Here is a 15655-nt window from a genome sequence, read left to right as displayed (position 1 = left end):
AGCAGCCAAGAGAGAAGTAGAACCATGTGTTCTTTTAGCACAGAGTCCCATCACTAGGACCTCCTGCCTTCTCCACTGTGGCAGTTCCTATTATGTCCTCTTTCCTAATACTTAGGAAGGGTCTTATGTATCAGTGAGCAACATGCTCAGAAGTTATTACCTCACCATTAAGAAGCAATCCTCTAAAGAATTTTTTTTTGCCTGACAAATGTTTTCCATGAGAGTTGTCTTGGGCTCAAAATCTGAATTTGGGTCAGGGCCATTTACTGTTTTGGCATGCTGAACAATGCTGGAATGTGAAAGGTACATGAGAATGGGGAGGATGCTGAAATGTGAATTGAAAACACTGTTGTTGGGGCTGGCCCAGCTGTCAATTATTATATCACTTTTCATTCTTAAGAAAAATGTTGGATTAACTTTGTCAGAGATGGGTAACTGAAATTTGCTTTGCCTTCTTTTTTTCATATGAGTTCATAAAATATTTTGTACAAATCCCTGTGTGTCTTTTTTAAAAGCTAACTGCTCCCCTGCTTTTTTTTCCTTAATCATTAAGGTTAATGCCAGTAACCAAGTAATAACAAACTAGTGTCTGCAGACAGTGGGAAAAATAACATCTTGTTAAGAAAGCAAATTGCTCAAGAGCTTATTACACAAAACAAAGAAGGAAAATATTTTTAAGATATAGAAAAATGCCTTTAATTTAATTTAGAGTCACTGGGTTGCAGCAAGCATTTAGGGTAATTTTTAATGTATGAATGTTACACTGATCCAAGTTCCCCTGGTAAATAACTGCTTAGACATAAACAACAGGACATTTAAACACGAAAATATGCAGGCTTAATGATCTACCCTGCCGTTAAGGTCTGTGGATTTATAGGGGTTATTTCATCAATAGGAGAAAAGACACTTTAATGTGGAAAAAATCAAGAGGGTATTTAGAAGCTTATGTGAAACACATTGCATCACAGGCATTCACTGAGTTGAACTTTTATCCAAGCATAGACACTGCTGTGCAGAGTGCATGGGGCAATTGCCAGTATCCTTCTAAGTAACAGCAGGGATAGGCCACCTGAGATAGTTTTCTTTCTTTCTTAGCAAGGACATGACAAAGAGGAAGTTCATTTTTCTCAGAAGCTTTTTCTTACTAAGAAAGGAGATAGAAACAAACCAGAGCCAGGAATAACTGATCCAAATTTGGCACAGTTGTTCTTGCCCATCCTGGACAAAAGATTATACATAAGTCTGCCATCTGCTTGATTTGGCCTTATGATTTGAGCCTTTCAAGTTTCCAGCTTCCAAGTTTTGTATTTTTGGAAGCTTGTTGGCTTCTTGACCATCTCAGGCTTTGATCTTTGCACATCAGTCTTCTTTTCTCTTAGTTTTCATCTTCCACTTTACCACTTCTGGTATGGCTCTGAAGTGCCCAGTTGTCTCCACACCAACCTGTGTATAGCATCGTTTTTAGGGGAATCTGTGGGATGTCAGAGTATTTCTTCATTCAAGCATATATTGCCCTCTGTTTTGCCCTTATTTAGAGTTTTTTCCCTATAATCTTAGCCATTTTAATTGCCAGTTAGGATTTTCCACTTGATTGACCAAGATATGTTGGTGATGTGATATTTACCACAATCACATTCATAGGTGAATTGCGTAAAGTCCCTATACATGGTCTGGGGTTCATTGCCTCAGTTTTAGATATTTGAAATGTTTCCTTAATCTGTATGATGGTTGCTGTGGTGGTGTCTGAGAGATTGTCTGGTTCCCAGAAGTCTAAACAGCAGTCTACAATAAGGAGGTAGTTTGTGTGGCTTGTGGTGAAGATTTCCATTCCTGTTTTGCTTGAAGGTCTGTTGGGAAAACTCTGTATCTTCAATGCAATCCCACACTTTTCTGAACTACTTAAAAAATGGCCTGTGTGTTTGGGTATGACCTTGTTACATGTCTCTGACTCTTTTGAGGAAGAAGAGAGGCATTTTGAACCTATATTCTTGCAAATTCTTGGGTTACTTCCTGTTGCACTGTCACAAGTAGTTCATTTTTGAGAGCTGATGCTCACATGAATCAGATATTTTATTTCAGTAGAAATTGGATATATTCTGTATCCAGACCCCTTTTTGCACTTGTTGATAGGATACTCGATTACGTATAGCACTTTTGTGGACTGAAATTCTTTTGGAGAACTTCTCAGAATCACATCTGTTGATCTGCCCTCACAGTTTGCTGCTGACCTGCTGAGGTGTTGCCAGCTGCAGTGTTTGCACATTAAAATCAGCAGAATGGTGTCTCTCATCCTGTTTTCATTCTTCCAGAGTGGGCAAAATTTTTTATGAGACTTGAAGCTAACACTCAGTGATACTGGTTTGCATGTCGAAACACCTAGTGGGAATCATTGCTGTGCAATGTTCAGGTGGTGTGTTCAAGGATCCTCTTTTCCATTCACCTAGAAGGAGAACACTGAACTTCAACATGTAACCTAGAGATGACAGCTTCCATAAAAGACATGTCTGAAAGGCAAACGAATCCTATTACTTTTTTGGCATGCTATGAGCAGTGTTTCTGTGGCTATTTAAAATTCTCCAGTTGCATGCATGCTTGTCAGGTAGAAAAAGTATAAAATGCTACTGAAAGTATTGGTAACTTTGACATGCCACATATGATTCTGCTTATTCCTGTTTACAGCACTAGATGCATAAAAGCTGAATACAGTTGTTTATTGAAATATACATAAAGATGTTTATAAGTAGATGTAATATATTTTACTAGATCAAACAGTACAACTGGAGAATGTAGAAGACCCTAACAACTGACAGACTTTTCCTCAGGTCTGAAATAGAAACAGCAGAAATCAAAGCAGCTGTGCTCCACGTTGAGTGTGGTGTGTCTCAGATCTAATTCTCCTAAGGCAAAGAGAGACATGGTTCACAACATGGGGAAAATGGAGAGCCGGGTAGAATTAGCTTAATTCTACCTACCTACAAAACCAGTATTTCAACTGAACTTGTGCTGATATCCAATATTTTTATATATTTTTAAAAAATATTTATTTTATTACTGGCTTTTGAAGGTGTTTTATAAGTCCACTTTGTGTTTGAGAGAAATAGTGCCTGTTTTGTGGTAAATGTTCCTCACAGGTACCTGGGGGTTTCTGACCTTTATCTGGTGCCCTTCAGAAATTGTTGTGGTGTGTAAGGTCTATGTTTTAAGCTGTTCACTGAAGGTACCTGATGAACTGGTTGAAACTTATTCAAGGAAGTGCAGAGATAGGATTGGGGGCGGCTGATAGTTTCTCATGTAAATTATTTATTGTGTTGGTTGTGGATATGTGCTGGCAAACTTTTAAATATGTCACGCAAGCTTGGTCTGAATCCACTGAGTATTTCCATGAAGAAATATCCCTGTTGTTCTAAAGTCATCTTCAGATGACTGAGGTGAACAGTTTCAGTGTTGCCCAAACCACCTGCATTGTTTGCCCCAAAAGCTTGTGTACTTTTTCCAGTACATATATTTGTCTAATAAAAGATACTCCCTGTCTGCAAACCTTGTCTTGCCTATGTTTGGGGATCATACCAACTGAAACAGTGCTACTATTATTTGCCATATAACAATTCTTAGTATTATGCATCACAGTGGATATGGTTTTTCTTTCATGCTAACTTGAGTTAAGGATAATTTTCCTTACAGGTTACTTACTTATATTTCCTGTTTTAGTTCAGTTGTCTGTGAAGACTGATCAATACTGTCATCTGTTAAATCATTCTCACAATCCAAAGCTCCTTCTAGGTTGATTTATAGGAATTTTCTGGATTTTTAAAGAAAATAATTTGGTTTTTAGTTTCCAAACCCAAGATAATCTTTTCAGTATTATGTTAATTTCATTCCACAGGAATCACTAAAGCAGGTAAAGATAGTTTCAATCAACAACCCGTTAGTCTTTCTGAATGCCAGGAAGTTTCATGCTGACCTGATAAAGATAATCCAGAAGGATAACATGAACAGCCAGGCATGTGAAGATGTAAACAAGGTAGGATGTGCTGTATGCTTCAGTAATCATAGTGGCAGTGTTGAAGGTCATGATTGCTTTCCTCGCACTTCCTAGAGAATGCAATCAGATACTGAAACAGATATAAAAAAGTAATATTGCAAATGATTAATTTAGAGTAGAATAAAAGTTAATCTTTACCTTAATCAGATTCAATATGGATTATTTTCTTATTATTACTTGGAAAGAATATCTCTACTATTTCTGTATATGAGCCTGTAAGAGATATTAAAGCATTGATCAAAAACACTTCAAAATTTCTGGCAAAACTTACACAACCTCAGCTAATATATGGTTGTAATTTAAAACACCCCCAATGAGTAGCTACAAATCTACTGGAATAAAATATGATTCTTTTGCTGAAGATGAGTCCATGAGAGATAGACACTTCATTTCTGTTTCTACTACAAATAATTCCAGGAGAATTAAAAAGAAGATACAAACTGGCTAAAGTTTTTCTCAAAGGTAGTGTTTCTTTTTCATTTTCTGCACTGTTTGTATTGGAAAAATAAACGGTATACGAATTACATATAATTTAGTTTTAGAGAAAATCTCTGTAAGTATAGTATTTTTCAAGTTTATCTGCACATAGCTACTGCAACTTCCTACAATGTTCCCTAAAAGGGGGAAAAAAAAAATCTTAGTATTTTTCTGTCATTACAATGAAGACATTCCAATACCATACAATGCAATTTCATCCAGTTTGGCAAATTGGGCTGAGAAAATCACAACCATTTCTTAGGTGAGTTAAGACAGTGTTCAGCAACCTCTGCTGTCTCTTGCCAAAAAGCTGTGCTGCTCATACTTACTTTGATGGGTGGCTTCTCCCCATTCTTCAGAAAAACACCTCAGAAATTGTGTTGCTTTTCCTCCTTGTTTTTGTTAGGCTAACTAATTTGGATTAATATGATAAGAAACCCCCAAACAGAGAGAAAATACTTGGGTTTTGCATTGCATTAATTTATGAGTTAATTTAATAAGTGTAATAAGTTAATAAGTTAATTTAATAAGTTAATTTATAAGTTACTTAGGAGGGAGATTTTATGCTTTGTCTCTTCTTTAAGGTACTTGGCATTACAGCTGCTTGAAATACTGAGCATAATTTTTTTTGTGGAATAAAGGTTTTTCTGTATCACATAATGGGAGTGAAAAAAATTGCACTTTGAGTTTTTCTTCTCTTCTGTATTTCTGGTTTGACATCATATTTCTGTGGAGAACAACATTTATATTGCAATAATATTAAAAAAATTCACCAGTTAAAGGTTATAATTTAATAAATCCATGTGTCAAAAGTACTCTCACTAAAATATTAGTGTAGCAGATGAGATTGAAGAAAGTAGAAAATGAATCAAAAGTTAATTTTATAAAATCACTGGCTAGAATTTATCTTTTCAAGAACATATTTCCTATCTTTTGACCAATTCTTAATCAACCCCTGCTTCCCCAAAAGTGTCCTTTCCATAATATGCTTTCTAGTGGATCCAAACAAGACAGAGGTGGAACCGTCTAAAAAGAAAAGTGAAATATCAGTTTGGTATAACTTCAGAAGAAAACTGAGAGACATACTCTGCAAGTATTATATATCCAATTGGTTGTTGAATAGAATATGACTTTGGAGAGAAGGAGATAACTCTGATATTGAAAAACAGAATTCTTATGTATTGCATTGATTTTCTCTGGTTACTTTGCATTGGACTAGTTTTCCTTGGTATGTTAACAGTTTGTTGCTTCCATTTCAGTGTGAGCAGAACACATTGCTCTGTTCATTTTCCAATGGAAGTTGTCACGGTGAGTTTATTATCTATAAATTATATTAAAACCAAGATGGATGTAAGTGTGCAAAATGGCTTCATGCTTTTCTATTTATTTCTAGGTGAACTCAAGTTGTCTGGAAACTAATATTTTCAGTTAGACCAAACATTCAGTGAAGCATGAGTCCTAAACAGTGTTTAACTCTGTTAACCTTGGTCTAATGGGTGCTATTTTTATTGTGTTCTTGACTGACTTTTTAAGATTTCAAAAGCGGGGGACCCATGCAAACACTTTTTCTGCAGGAGTCCCTGCTTATTTCACAGGAACCACTGTGTGCATATTGAAACAAGTACGCAGTGGGGAGAACCACTTCCCATGTTACTGCCTAGATTGGTCTTCAGACAAAGGCCCAAGAAGCTGTTTTATTAAGATCTGGTCTTAGTTTTTTGCATTCACAGTGGAACTTGAGTATTAGTATGCAAAAGTAAAAATAGGGTAAGATTAGAGCCATATTAAATCTCTGTGATCTTTAAAGCCACTTAGGAGAATATTTTAGAAAATGTCAGCTGAATTATCAGTGACATGATGGTCACCAGTATTGTACAGTATATCAATACAGTATAGAATAAAGAAAAAAAACTAAGGGTTTGCTTTTAATCAAGGATTAAGCTGGATAATTCCACTCTTCCCACACTTTATAATGCTTAAATCAAACCAGAGCACATTCCCATGGAAGAGCTGCAACAATCTTTTGCAAAAGATACTTTATACAGATGACTTAATTGTGGATGGAATTAAAACAGTGTGTTTATTTAAAACACTTATAAACATTAAGACCACAGTAGAGAATCTGTTTTGGAGGCTGTTGTCTGAATGTTTACAGTTATTAACTAGACTCATTACGTTTTTATGATACTACAGTGTTTAGTTTACTTGGGAGTGACAGAGTACTTTGCTGTAACACATAGTAACATAATGATAATGGCTGCCGAAGACTATACAGAACTATACCGTAAAATACTAAAACAGTGCACAGCACCCTATGTGTGAGAAGATCTTGCCAGTACATATTTCAGTCTTCTTTTAGATGAACTGGTTTCTCATGTTACAGAAGCGACAGACAGCGCAAGACCTCTTTTCTGATTGCTTAAGTCCTGCCTTGAGGACTTAAATGTTCCTTGTATCAAGAAGTTTATGGTGACTCTTCTTGGGGGCTTTATAATAAAAAACAGAGAGAAGAAAATAAATCCCTATAAAAAAAAAAAAAACAACAAACCAACAAAATGTGGAGATTAAATTTTGAGGAAGGGGAGGCAGGAGGACATAATCCTTATGGCAGTTGTCACGGAAAGTGCGACAATTTACATCTTTGTCAAAATCTTTCCTTTCTCCTGCTGGGTAATACCTATTTGATATTGGTCTGTATCAGCAACAAATGAAACATCTGATGTTGCCCTTTGCCACTGGTTCAGAGAGGGAGCAGTTCTGTACCTATCCCCCTATTTAGAAGCCAGGCAGCCTCTACTGCAGTGCAGGATGCCAGCTGGGTTGGAAGGTAGGGAGAAAGAATAAGTTATTTTGTTTTGGAGGCAGAGAAAGTAAATAGACATTATTACAGTGAGCAGCCTAGCAGACCTTATAAATCCTTTCTGGGTTTCCATCATAGTAATGTCAGGCAGGAGGTTTTCTTTAAAATCTCTGGAGATGCAAGTCCAGAAGGCTCTGGCTCTTAGACTTACATTCAGAATTCCTTTCCTTTTTTTTTTTTTTTTTTTTGTTAGCTTTGTGCATTATGATAACTAACATTTGTTCACAAAGCAATGTAAACAAGATGTGCATTATTTTCTAGTTTTCCCTTTATGAAAGTAAGGAATCATTTATCTGTGTGCTAGTTCAGGACACATTTAGTATAGAGTGTGCCTAGTTTAAGCACAAGATGAAGATCGGAGTATAAGACCTTCCCAACTCTTACCAACATCTTTTTTTCTCCAGCATCAATATGCAGTAGTATATAAAAATTAACCAAACAAAACCCAGTACAATAGAACCTTAGGAAAAGGAAACACTCCACATATTTTCATTCCTCACAGGCAGATATTAGTTAAGCCACAGGCAGGCATTAGGCACTACAGAAATGCATGTCATATCAGAGCTGAAAAGAGATATATTTTCTGGGTATCCCATGTCAACTCTTCCAAATAAGCAAAGATATTATCCTGAATCATTTAGAAATTCAAATCTGAAGAAGCAGTTCTTTAATTCTTGAGAGACTGTTCCTGTCTAAAACATTTCACTAATAATATGTTCTGCCCATCATCACTTCATTCCATGGCTCTGAAGGTCCTTCATTTGTGCTTCTAAAATGTGTCATTTACTTGACTTTTACTAGTTACATAATAGTAAAATTTTTATTGTGATAGTTTGGTCTTATTTTATTGAACTATTATTATTCTTATTAACATTCCTTAACTATTCTCCCTTTTAATTAAAATTTTACATTTATCAAATTTGTAGGTGAGTCATTGCAGTCATGTCACAGTGAGCGACGTGTTTTGATATTAGACTGCAGTGGACTGAATTTCTTTGACTACACTGGCATCTCAGTGCTGCTTCAGGTATTCACGACATCAGACAAATTCTGTGCATAGAAATATAATCACACGTATGAGCTACTGGGGCCAGCTACTAGTAGCCTCACCTATATCAGTGGATAAATATGTCACTCATAGAAAAGATGAACACAGATCTGATGTTAAACTACACTGCATTTATATATAAAAATATATAAAAATAATTCTAAAGATTTTGGGTGACATCCAGTGCAAATATAACTATATGTATGTAGCAGAGATGAATTTCTGAACTCTTTTTTTTTTCTTTTTTTTTTTAAGTTTTAAAGCTGTGTTAGGTTGTATTTGACCCTGTCAGGTCAGTTGCAGTGGAGCCCTTTAAAATTTCAGCTTTTAATTCTGTGATTTTCTGTATGTCCTGCATTCTGCTAAGCCAGAGGCCTTACTAATCTCCATGTTTTCTCCTATGGGTTACATACCTAACAGGCTGGGTTCCTCAGGCAATGCAGGAGCTCCAAGAAGCTCCCAGAAGACTAAAGCCAACAACCACTGGTTACTGTGGTGAATAGAGTTAAATCCAGTTGGCAGCCAGTCACATGTGGTGTTCCCCAGGGCTCAGTATTGGGGCCAGTTCTTTTTAGTATCTTTATCAATGATCTGGACAAGGGGATCAAGGGCATCCTCAATAAACTGGCAGATGACACCAAGTTGGGTGTGAGTGTTGATCTGTTTGAGGGAAGGTTCTACAGAGGGATTGGAACAGTCTGGATCAATGGACTGAGGCCAGTTGCACAAGGTTCATTAAGGCTAAGTCCCGGGTCCTGCACTTGGGTCACAACAACCCCATGCAATGCTACAGACTTGGGGGAGAGTGGCTGGAAAGCTGCCCAGCAGAAAATGACCTGGGGGTGTTGGTCAAGAGCCAGCTGAATGTGAGCCTGCAGTGTGCTTAGGTGGCCAAGGAAACAAATAGCATCCTGGCTTGTGTCAGAAATAGTATGGCCAGCAGGACTAAGGAAGTGATTGTCCCCCTGTACTCGGCACTGATGAGGCCGCACCTTGAATCCTGTGTTCAGTTTTTGGCCCCTCACTACAAGAAAGACATCCAGGTGCTGGAGTGTGTCCAAAGAAGGGCAACAAAACTGGTGAAGAGTCTAGAGCACAAGTCTTATGAGGAGTGGCTGAGGGAACGGGCGTTGTTTAGCCTGGAGGAGGATCGAGGGAGACCTTATCACTCTCCACAACTGCCTGAACGGAGGTTGTAGCAAGATGGATGTGGTCTCTTATACCAAGTAACATGGTAAGACAAGGGGAAATGTCCTCAAGCTGTGCCAGGGGAGATTTAGACTGGATATTTGAAAAAATTTCTTCACCTAAAGGATTGTCAATCATTGGAACAGGCTGCCCAGGGAAGTGATGGAGTCACCATCCCTGAAGGTATTTAAAAGATATGTAGATGTGGCACTTAGGGACATGGTTTAGTGGTGGACTTCGCGGTGTTATGTTAACAGTTGGACTTGATGATCTTAAAGGTCTTTTCCAACCTGAATTATTCTATGGTTCCCCATAATAAGCAGTTCTATATAGTGGATGAAAAATTATGTTCAAAAGCTATTTCTTAAGTTTCCATTGGGTGTGGCATTTAATAGTAATGTAGTGGGTACAGATTTCAGTGGGTATGCAAGGTTTGGTTCATATAATTTTTCTTAGTAAGACAGAAGACCAGATTTGAGCTTGAGTCTCAGCCCAGGCCTTTTCTTATCCTAACCATTTTCTCAAAATAAGCAGTGAAGTAAGTGCTGCCTTAAAAATGTTAAATTAAAACTACATATATAGGTGGGAGTATAGTCAAAAGGAATGCTGGAAAAATAAGGTTAGTGAGGGTTACTCTTTGTTGCATCTCTCCTCCAAATATAGGGCATTCAATAAAGCATTAATTAAAAAAAAAAAAAAAGTGAAACTGGTTTCCAAAAGATCTTAGAGACCTCAGAACTATTATGTCCAAGAGGTGTTTGACAAACTTGTGAGAGGTAAGTCCATTATAGGCTGTTAAGTGTACAGGTTGGGAGTGCAGTGTCTGAGTGAATGACTGGTCCAAACCTGAGTTACTCAGAGGAGGAACACACTCAATGTGTCCTCGTTATTACTTTCCTTCCCAAAATATCATCACTGCTGACTTGGAGGGATTTTTAGACTGAGTCAGGCTTTTGATTTATTATTTAAAAGAGTGTATTCTGATTTGGTTCTCACTGAATCTCTTCTCTCAAAATTGTTCCAGTATACATGAATTATTTAAACATTTTTGGAATCAGGAACTGCTTTGGATGTTCCTCATTTGCCAGAAAAAAGGTCCTACTCTTGTTCTAGAGTTATTTTAAATTTTTGGTTTATTTTCTAGCTTATTAAATATTTAGTCTCTCTGAAGTTGAACATTTTCAAAGAAAGAACAAAGAACAACTTACTGCAGAATGTAACATGATGGTTATGGTGCTTTTCTGACAGACTGCTGGAAGTCTCAAAGTTTCCTAAATCTGATTCCTGTCTGTGTAGACTGGTAGGTTAAGCATATGGAGAGGAGATGGGAAAACTTGCTGAAAACGGAGAACTGGAAAAAAACCCTTAAAAATGTAGTAAAAATGCAAAATTGTTAATTAATTCAGGTTTAGTTCTCAGCAGAGCTGTAGAACACTTTCAGGGGAAGAAATTAGTGTGGGTTTGTGATGTTTGGATTATAGAAGGGCTCACTCTGGTGGATGCTGGCAGTATAGCTTCACCAGCAACACTCCATGCTTTCTGCCTGCTTTGAATACTATGTTCTTGCATATTTTATTCTTTGTTGGTATTTTAAACAGGTTTTTTTTTTTTTTTTTGAATTTCATGTTTTCACACATATAGATTTACATGGACTGTAAAAACAGACACATCGATGTGTTGCTAGCACACTGCAAAGGCAAGTATCAGCTTACAGCAAAATTTTTAACGTGACAGTTTATATATCCTCACTACCTTATCATTGCTCATGTTTGTTTTATTGCAGCTTCCTTGATAAAAGCAATGCAGTACGGTGGAAATCTTGAATCTGAAAATCCCGTTTTCTTTGAATCTATTTCTTTGGCAATTGATGCTGTTCAAATTCACAGGGTAAGACTTACAGCAGGGGTAGGTGAAATCTGGAGGGCTTCTTGGATGCTCCCAGTAATTTGTTAAAGTCTGGAGAAATCTTATTTACTCAGTGAACCTTCTGTGCAGAGATCTTTTATCTGTCTATTCTCTTCAATTGGTCCGTAGCCTCTGGACTGCAGCTAAGAGGTTTTTTCTGCTAACAATCTCTTCCCGTCACTGCCTCTCCTTTAACAACATTTCGGTCTTCTATGCTAGATCCCAAGGCTCTGTGTTGTGGTGTATTAATCTGGGTGCACGCCCCACTGGAAAGTGTAATGTCATCTAGAAACACCTAACATAGCCTCTCAGTGAGGCAAGTTAACTCACGCACAGTTCTGCAGTACTGAAACTACACTTCTCCATTCCTCAGCCTCAGCTGCTTAAAGCTACTTCACATAGCACTGCACTGTTCTGACTGAAATGATTTTGGATCCTTAGCAAGTTTGTTTCGAGCTAATAAGCTTGTCTCTACCCTGCACTGTAATGTGCTGTGTTGGCTCACTGGTGGAAAGAGGGGAGAGGAACCGCATGAGGTGGAAGAGAGAGCGAGAGGCAGAAGGATGGCTTGGCTCCGAAACTGAGGCTTGAGGCTTGAATATGCATTTACTTGAACATGTATTTATTTGCTCAATAATTGTTGCATTCCTTGTTAAAAAGATGTAAACCTGGGCCTTCCTCATAAACCATGTGAGCTTTTTCCATTGTAATCCCAGTATAACTGAGCATGCATTACAAGTAATGTACTTTCCCATGATTCCAAATGGCTAGAGCTTGGCTCAGAGCCTCCTCCAAGAGACATTAAACTCATCACGGTCTGTGGTTTGGGGATTTTTTTAAGTTAAGTTATATTTTATTAATTAAATGAGAGTCGCCTATGGACAAAATCACTTTACATTGATTTTTCCAGATAAGGTGAGTTGGCCCAGTTGGCGTAGTGGATTGACCAGAAAACCATGTTCCCTTCAGAGCTTTTCAACATCTTTCATTTTGTTGCCCTGCAAAAAATAATTTACTGAAATTGTAACTGCAGAACAAAAATAATGGGGATGGATATTGTATATTTTGTCTGGGTCTGATTAGTTGAATTAGGATGATTGTTGTGTTATAAAAACGTCTGCATTCTTTGTAGACATTAATTAACCTTCCTAACATTCTTGTAAGATACTAATGTAATAGCATTCCCATTTTATGGAAATGAGACATGGTCAGACCAGGACAAATGTTCTAGGTGAAAAGGAGGAGTTAGCACTCAGAAGCCCACTTTTCTAGGAACTGGTCCCATGTTTCTACTAGAGCTGCTAGGCAAATCAAAACTGAATAGTGGTTTAGTGGATTAGTCTGAACGCAGACTCAAATTTTAAATGTAGTTATGAACAGTGTATATATGCTGCTGATGCTTCTTCAGAGTATTCAAAGTATGTGATTTGATTTTTTTGTATTCCTTGCATTTAACACCTGAAGATAAGATAGACAGGAGTAAAAAGTCAGGGTGACCACAATAGCAGCTCCACACTGTGGCTAACAGAGTCTGTCTCTGTAGTCTGCCTGTGCCTTTTTAAGATGATGAAATCAGTAGGAATGTTGGATGTTTACATAGCAGAATAGGATGGGATAGGATAGAAAACAATATGAACAAGGAGTTGGAGATTTATAGAAAGTGATTCCTTCCAATTTACGTTTCAGCTTCGCCCACAGCAGTCTTTCAGGGGCAGAAAGTTGAAGCAAGAGGGCTTTGTGGTTCCTTTTATCTCTGCTGCTGTTTGAAATGCAAAGGAGCTCTTATCTACATCCTCCAAGGATAACATCATGTAATTCTCATTTTTATATTGATAAGTTGATCAGAAACTCATCTGTTGCTTTATGCAGTTCATCCTCATCATAAATAACTTTTTGATTTATTAGTCTTTATAACGGTGGCTTTTTAAAGCTAGCACTGCTTCATCTGCTAATTTTGCGTTATATTCTAGGAAAACATTATAATAATTTTTTTTTTTCTGTTTCTCCCAATTTAGAATTACAGCCAGTTCAGTGAACAGAGTGAAGTGTGATGTCAGCCCATTGAATATGGCTAGTTTCAGCTGCTCATATTCAGAATGAGCTACACCATGGTTTCTCCTTAGCTTTATTCTCCAGGGGACCTCATAGATGATCTTTTGTATGCCATATATATTTACTACATTCAGTAATGACAGATCTGCCATTCAGAAAAAAAATCTTTCAGCTGCCGTCACTCAGAGAATGTTCATGCAATTGTTCTATAGTGGTTTTGTATAATATTTTTATATACATTTAGATATGAATTATTAGAAAACAAACCTGAGGTACTGACTGTGTTTACCAGTGAGGTATATTCTTTTAGATATCTTCTGTTATAATATTAGTTGTAATACGCATCTGTAGTTTTGTCTATGGTATAATGGGACATTATGAATTCTTAAAAACAGTGTGTTATAATCGATATATGCAGGCAGTTATATACCAGTGCATACTGTTTCTAATGGCTTTAGTTACCCTTTCTTCTGTTCAAGACAGTCATTTGCAATAACAGCATCATATCACAGCTAACATGCACTTCCATTTTTCATACTTGGTTTTGTATGCTTTTTAATGCCTACCAAGGTCAGTGGGAGCATTGCGTACTCAGAGAAGCAGATGTATCTTTGTTACCTTCACTGCATTATCTTTCCCTCTAGTAGTTGCTATGAGTTATTATTATGGTTTGCTACATTTTCAAAGCCACAGGTATTCTTTAGCTCAGATTGAAGAGGAAAAACTGTTAATATTTTCCCCAAACTTGTTCTTGTTTCCAGTATAGAATAGTCTGCATTTCCAGTTTGAGCTGTGATTTATTTGGTGCTGAAATCTTCAGCCATGGTATCTGGGAGATGTCAGTGGAGAGACACCTGAGATGTGTGCCACATTTCAGCCCCAATCCCGATGTGCAGTACTGTGTGCAAGCACACAAATAGGGTGGAGGAATTAAGGTTGAGTATTTGGCTTGTAATTATGGATTGCCAGAAATCAGATTACGCTGTCATATCAGTATCATGTTATGTGGCAACATGTATGACTTTTTTCCTCTTGCCTTTGTTGCCATACATGAACACTAGGAGTAAAATGGAAGTTGAGCAAAAAACAATCAAAAAATGAGAAAGGATGAGGGAGTAGGATTTTTGCTCAATGACGTAAGAAAACTTTGGAAGCTAAAAGGTAAATGAATATGGCACAGCCATAATGGCCATCTTAGAACTACAGAGAGGAGAGAAGTGCAATGATGCGTTGTGCAGCTGGAGTGTATAGGCAAACTCTAATACTAAGCAGCCTGTTTTCAGCAGCAGTTACATATGTATGCTTGTCTGGACTCTCCTTGCTGTCTGCCTAAAGCAACTGCCTGCAATAGATGAGGTGGCTCATGGAGTGACTTTCACGCCTCTGCATAGTAGTGTTAAGGTGTCGATAGGCTTTTCTTGTGGTATGGATGATTCCACACCACTTCAAGACAATGGGAGAGAGCCATGGAGATTTTTACCTTTTCAGTTATAGGTGGCTCTTGAAGTTATTCTCCACTTTGTCCTACAGACGACCAGAAGTGTTCTGTACATATTCTTCTGAGACTGTTTTCAGAATTACTATGTGAGGGGTTGATTAGTAGCTGTGAGAAGCTTGTTAGGCACAGGAGAAATAAGTTCTGTACATTGTCCCAACCACATTCATTTCAGATGCTCTAGTTGATTGCAAATGACTCATTACATCCTTGGACTCAATAACAACCTATAACATTTGATTAATAATTTTCTCAAACAGTTTTAGTAATTTATTAACACTTTAGAAACTACTTACAATGTACTATAATTGTAGAAGCATCAACTTTATGTCACAGCTAAAGATCTCAACTGCAAACTGAATAAATAAATAAATTGTATCTTTTCTACTAAGTTCAGTATTTATTCTTTGATAACTAAATGTTTTTTCTGAAAATTTACAGAGAAGTTAATTAAAGAAATTGATTAAAATAGCCTTTAGCAAAGATAGCATCTACCAGGACACTTTTGGTTTTGTTCTGAATGCAAATGGAACAACACAGATACTTTTAAAATTCTTTGTAGTGTTAGCCCTTGATGAAACCCTCTGC

General features: G+C 37.2%; 1 protein-coding gene across 1 annotated transcript in view; it reads left to right on the top strand.

Moving 5' to 3' along the window:
* Positions 1 to 13571, top strand: part of SLC26A7 (solute carrier family 26 member 7) — a 70486-nt gene extending 56915 nt beyond the window's left edge. The window contains exons 13-18 of the mRNA XM_074897640.1: positions 3884 to 4021; positions 5779 to 5827; positions 8306 to 8406; positions 11257 to 11311; positions 11399 to 11502; positions 13536 to 13571. Coding sequence (XP_074753741.1) covers positions 3884 to 4021; positions 5779 to 5827; positions 8306 to 8406; positions 11257 to 11311; positions 11399 to 11502; positions 13536 to 13571 — 483 coding nt within the window. The remainder of the gene's footprint in view (positions 1 to 3883; positions 4022 to 5778; positions 5828 to 8305; positions 8407 to 11256; positions 11312 to 11398; positions 11503 to 13535) is intronic.
* Positions 13572 to 15655: the final 2084 nt, after the last annotated feature.

Source organism: Athene noctua, chromosome 2 (genome assembly GCF_965140245.1).
Source record: "Athene noctua chromosome 2, bAthNoc1.hap1.1, whole genome shotgun sequence".
In the NCBI taxonomy this organism is placed as follows: Eukaryota; Metazoa; Chordata; class Aves; order Strigiformes; family Strigidae; genus Athene; species Athene noctua.
The sequence above is the reverse complement of the archived record's forward strand: the minus strand, read 5'-3'. Positions and strand labels throughout refer to the sequence as shown.